Genomic DNA, 5,154 nt, shown 5'->3' on the forward strand with positions numbered 1-5,154 from the left:
AACCAAAACGAGAAAAATTATGATCCTAAACGCCCATTAAGTAGCCTTTTTACTTCGTCAGATTTGAAATCGCAAGAAAGAAAGCGTGTAGCGATTACTACCATCGTGGGTGGTCGGTCAGAAGGATGCAAAACAACGATGCAGTAGCATGGATCATGAGAAAATGTTTCAACCTTCCACACTACTGTAAGATCATTTCTTACCATTGTTGAAGACGTGGATGAGTAGCATGGATCATGAGAAAAACCCCTTTTCTATTCATCAAAAACGAATAAAGGAATCACTAATCTGAGACGTAATTGAATCCTTGTGCTGCTCATGGCATTAATTGCTTCATCAGAACCCAAGAAGCAACAAAGTACTGCATTCTGACCCTCGAGCTTATGCCGGCTTAGACATCAATAAATATGCACCATTTTACTCTGAACCTTAAGCTGGCTAACTGGGTTACTATAAGGATGCAACATGGAACTCTAGCAAAATCCACTTATGCCTAAAACACAAGACCTGTGATCCAACTACACTTGATACTCACCTGCACAAGCACCAATCCATCTCAGCCATACTACTTGCGGTATCGTGCCCTTGTCAAAGTCTTTATCAAACCTCTGGCTATCTTCAAAAACCAGAACGCATTCATCATTGCAAGCACAGGAGGTACTGTTAGCAAGCTGTAAAATCCCAGAGTGTAGACTTCCTTAACCTGAAAAGATTTGAAAGAACGGAAGTGAAGGACATATCTGCATGTTATATCTGGTAACCAGAAGCCCAGGTTTCAATATTTCCCTTTAGTTAGCTGTGAAACAGAGCAGGACATTCAATTGTTTCAACAGCGTACACCATACAAGAAGAGAAAAAATATAACGCTCATACTGCTTCAAGCTAAAACTAAGATAGAGATGGATAGCCATTCAAATACTATTTCTAGCAACATTGCACGTCATATCACTGAAATGTCAATATTCTTCAAATTTTTAATCTGACATAATTGCAATATCAACTAGTAAGCAGAAGGAGCTTCTTTAATGTGTCAACAACAGATTGATGAATATCAACTGACCTGATCAAAATGGGAAAACAGATGGACGAAAAAGTACATGAACAAAAGAATTCTTGCAACCTGAAGCATCAGAAGTCTTGTTGTCAGAAACAGTGATGCTTAAAAAGGACAAATAAAATGGTAAGTATGTTTTTTTGAACATTACCAGCCAACCTAAGAACAAAGCCAACCCATTGCAAACATATAGTTTAGAATTCTTCTGACCAGCGGTATCCAGATACCTGCAAGCACGATGACATTTTTCTAAATTACAAAATCCCACCAAAATTTTGGCTTTCTATGCTTTTTGAAGGAAATCTTGATGATAGTTTACCATCTCAAGTTGACAAAGGGAGTGGTGATCTCCGTGAAGAGAACCATCAGTATGTAAATCTGCCCTTGGCCGCTTAAAAGGGATTGAATGATTGAAAACACAGAAAGTCCGTGGTGCAAAACCTAAACCGTAAACACATAAGCATGTCTGACTCATATCCCAACTGATTCTTGAAAAACAACAGTATGAAAGACCAAGCAGCCATAACACTGAAATTGTTGCACAGCAGGAGATATCAGAAAGTAGGATGCCAATGTGTTTGCACTTCCACTTCAGAAGTGCAACACAAGTCAACACTCAGCGTTCATACAAACAGAAATAAGAAATTCATAAACATCCAGTTCTACTTACATACTCCATACCACCTAAGACCGGAAAGTGATAAATGATCATTGCCAAGTCTGACAGAAAGTAACCGATGGAGATCTGTTGATCATCAAATGAAACAATTAATATAACTTGAAAATATGTATAACAGATGACTGTGCAGAAGTATAGCATATGACAATGGTAATCACGTTGGCAAAAACAGAAGGCAGGTGACCTAGTATCCTCTTCAGTACATACAAGGATGACAGGGAATGCTTGATGACTGCTGGTTACATGTAATGGCGAATAATTCACTCTTATGAACTGCCTTCTAGAATGTGAAAGAGCAACAATGAGAGCCTGATCGACCATGAGGGTCAGTGCAATATTGCATGACAAGGATGTCCCATAATCCCCAAATAATCTAATAAACAGAACATGTGGACAGTTGTTTGCCATGACAAAGTAAAGCACATAGTCACCATGGTTTTCTGACAATAAAAATCAGATGAATGCATGTATGGATGAATTATTATCGACATGCTGAAGGAACATTAAGCTCTGTGCAGCAACTTACTCCAAGTATTGTATCTGACAAAGGTGATTTTCTGTTAACAATCAACTCATCCTGCGAAGCCGCATCAAAAAGATCTGATGCAATCAAGAGATGCAAAGAAGCAGCAGCAACAACAATTGCATGGAAAGTGGAGAAGCCCCTGAAAAACCAAGTACCATTACATGTACAGCAAACAGCAACAATGTGAACTACGTTTCACATCCACTGTAAAACTCTGTCTCCGTGAAATATTTAATGTTGCAAAAAAGAAGAAGAAAATAGAGGGAAAGAATCACCGATTGTTCCATTCAAGTTTCCCTTGCTTGTCGAGTTTTGCATATCCACTAAAGAACACAGAGCTAACCACACCTGTTAAGTCATGAACCTTCAACAACAAAATTGGAGCTCTTTAAACAGCATCACCATGGCCAGCCACAATACAAGGCAAAAAGTGCAAGTTTTGCATCAATTGTCATGTCTCATTTTTCTTTTTTTTTCACCTTAAATTTTTATTTTTTTTAAGGGGGTAATATTTGGGGGAAAATGCCAAATAATCCTCACATTTCAATCTCAACTTCAAATTTTAAAGTTGTTTCAGTTGATCAAGAATTCTTTACAAAATTCCTCAACCTTTTTAATCAATAATACTCAATGACACTGCAATAACTACCATACAAGAAAACACAAAAACCACCTTATCCTAGAGGGGGAAGAAAAACAGCAAAATAAAACATCCCAAGACTGGCCGAGACCAGTTTATCAAAATCAAGTTAGTATCAAAGCTACCGTACACCAGAATGATCAAATTCTCTTCTTTCTCGGGTTAAAAGGCTGAGACACAACAAAATTATATATAATTCGGCCGGGAAAATCAAGTAACAAAAGTTAAACTCACAATTTTGCACATCACGATGCCCAAAAACACAGACAATAGCCAGTGCTGCTCTTTGGTTAAAGTGGCATGCCCAGCAATGTCAATTAAACCAACCGTCAACAGCCCAAAACCCACCATGATTATGTTCTTTTGGGGCTACCCAAACTGAATCAAAAAGAAACATAAAACAACTGAGTTCTCAGCCAAAAAAAATAGACTTTGACTTGGTTTTACGTGTATTTTACGCGTACAGAAAGCTAGACATGTGCCAGTATGCAAGAAGAAACTTACACGGGCAATCTGACTATTATGAGAAACGAAAAGCCCTTCGAGAATCAGAGGAAGAAAAGGTTGCAATTCAATTTTGCAAAAGTGCAGGGAAACCAGAAAGAAGCGGAGAAAGACTGGGTTTTAAAGGAAAGCGGTATGAGAATTGAGAGACCGTCGTGCTATTCTGAAATTTCAAAGGAGCGGACGAATAGTGCCGAGAAACTGAAAGGGATGTTACACTGGCATAAAATAATACCCAATCCTAATAGCTGGGTTGGGAGTTTAGAATAGGAAGGAAAAGAAGAGAAGTGTTAAGTCAAGAAAGAAAGAAAAGAATGAAAGAGATTTTAATGTTATTTAAGAGTTTAGGTAATGAATGGGATGATTTGAAATATACATGTCAATAAAAATTCGTTCGACACATATTTGAGGATAAAGTGGATATTTTAAAAAATTTTATTAGGCTTTCTCAACTATTTTTTACTTTTCGGCCACATTTGAGCGGAAAAGTATAACAACTATGGCAGCAACATAACATCCATCCAACTCCTTTGATTTTCTATCTTTTCTATTTCTTAAAAAGTCCCAGAGGCAGAAAGAAAGTTGTTGTTGACCAACAAAATTTGTATGGTTCAGATTTAAACGTACGTGGAACTCATAAAATATTATTCTAATGTTACTCGATGTTGTTCTAATGTTATATCGTGTACAAAAGATATTACATCGTGTGCAAAATACACACAAGTTTCCGGAATGATTGCACTAACAATGTCCATCGACCATGGGTACGGCAGGCTGCGGGCATAAGGGTGATTATGAATATATTTAATGAGGTTTGGAGCGTATTAATGGCGGTGAAAGAGAGGTTTTTTTTCTTTTTTCTCGAAACGATAATTTGCTGAAAGAGAGGTCGTTTGCCTTCTTTTTCTGCTTTTGTAAGGTTTTGCCATCCGGGTGAGAATATATAACAGATATCCATGAGCAAAATTTCCCATAAAATTTTAAAAAAAAAAAAAGAAAGTAAAGGAAAATAAGTTTGAACTTTCTCTATGAATGCGTAATTTTTGATGCCATGTTGACTCTCGATTCCTGCATATACTAGGGGTTTCAATTTCTTCTATATCTCCATATATTTTTAAAGAGAAAATTTGATTAAGCAATCAATTTCTGCTTGTTTTGATGTTTTTCTCCTTTCTCCCCATAGAAACTCCCAAACAAGTCCACGTAAATCTCACATTTCCTTCTCTCTCTCTCTCTCTCTATTTTATTAGTATTTCTTTCCAAATGAGTCCATCCAAACCAGCCGTTAGCGGTGGAATCAGAGAGAGAGAGAGAGAGAGAGAAGTTGGCGTCAAGTTCAAGTAAATGAGTGGAGCATTTTGCATGGTCCACTTCTGATTTCTAACGCAATCCCATTCTCTCACAGTAGAGTGGTAAAACTAAAGCTAACATTTACTTTTCTTTTTTTTTTTTTTAAAAGACAAAACAAAGTTTTCAATTTCATTCGTTCAAATTATAGATTAAAATTTTGATCAATGAAGGAGGAAAATTATCCCACCGGACAGTTTTACATTACAAACCAAGAGAAAGTTTTGTTAAAAGGAAATTTGGCTCTTTGAAAGGACATTTTGAATTTCCGTCCCCTTCCTCCTAAGGCTAGAATATACTAGTTTAAATTATAGAAATTCTATCGTTTAAAAAAAAAAAAAAATCATCGTACAAGCAACTCAACATGCAAATTCAATAATTTAATATTTTCACAACTTTCACTA

General features: G+C 36.7%; 1 protein-coding gene across 1 annotated transcript; it reads right to left on the reverse strand.

The window, feature by feature from the left end:
- Positions 1–237: 237 nt before the first annotated feature.
- On the reverse strand, positions 238–3,636 carry LOC113731749 (uncharacterized). Its single transcript, XM_027257161.2, has 9 exons — positions 3,404–3,636; positions 3,134–3,277; positions 2,535–2,623; positions 2,260–2,398; positions 1,725–1,799; positions 1,374–1,495; positions 1,206–1,281; positions 1,061–1,120; positions 238–703 (listed from the first exon to the last, which is right to left on the reverse strand). Exons 2-9 carry the CDS (start codon positions 3,248–3,250, stop codon positions 566–568), a joined length of 816 nt encoding a protein of 271 aa, XP_027112962.1. The 5' UTR covers positions 3,251–3,277; positions 3,404–3,636; the 3' UTR covers positions 238–565.
- Between the last annotated feature and the right edge of the window lie 1,518 nt (positions 3,637–5,154).

The sequence above is a fragment of the Coffea arabica genome, chromosome 1c (assembly GCF_036785885.1).
Source record: "Coffea arabica cultivar ET-39 chromosome 1c, Coffea Arabica ET-39 HiFi, whole genome shotgun sequence".
In the NCBI taxonomy this organism is placed as follows: Eukaryota; Viridiplantae; Streptophyta; class Magnoliopsida; order Gentianales; family Rubiaceae; genus Coffea; species Coffea arabica.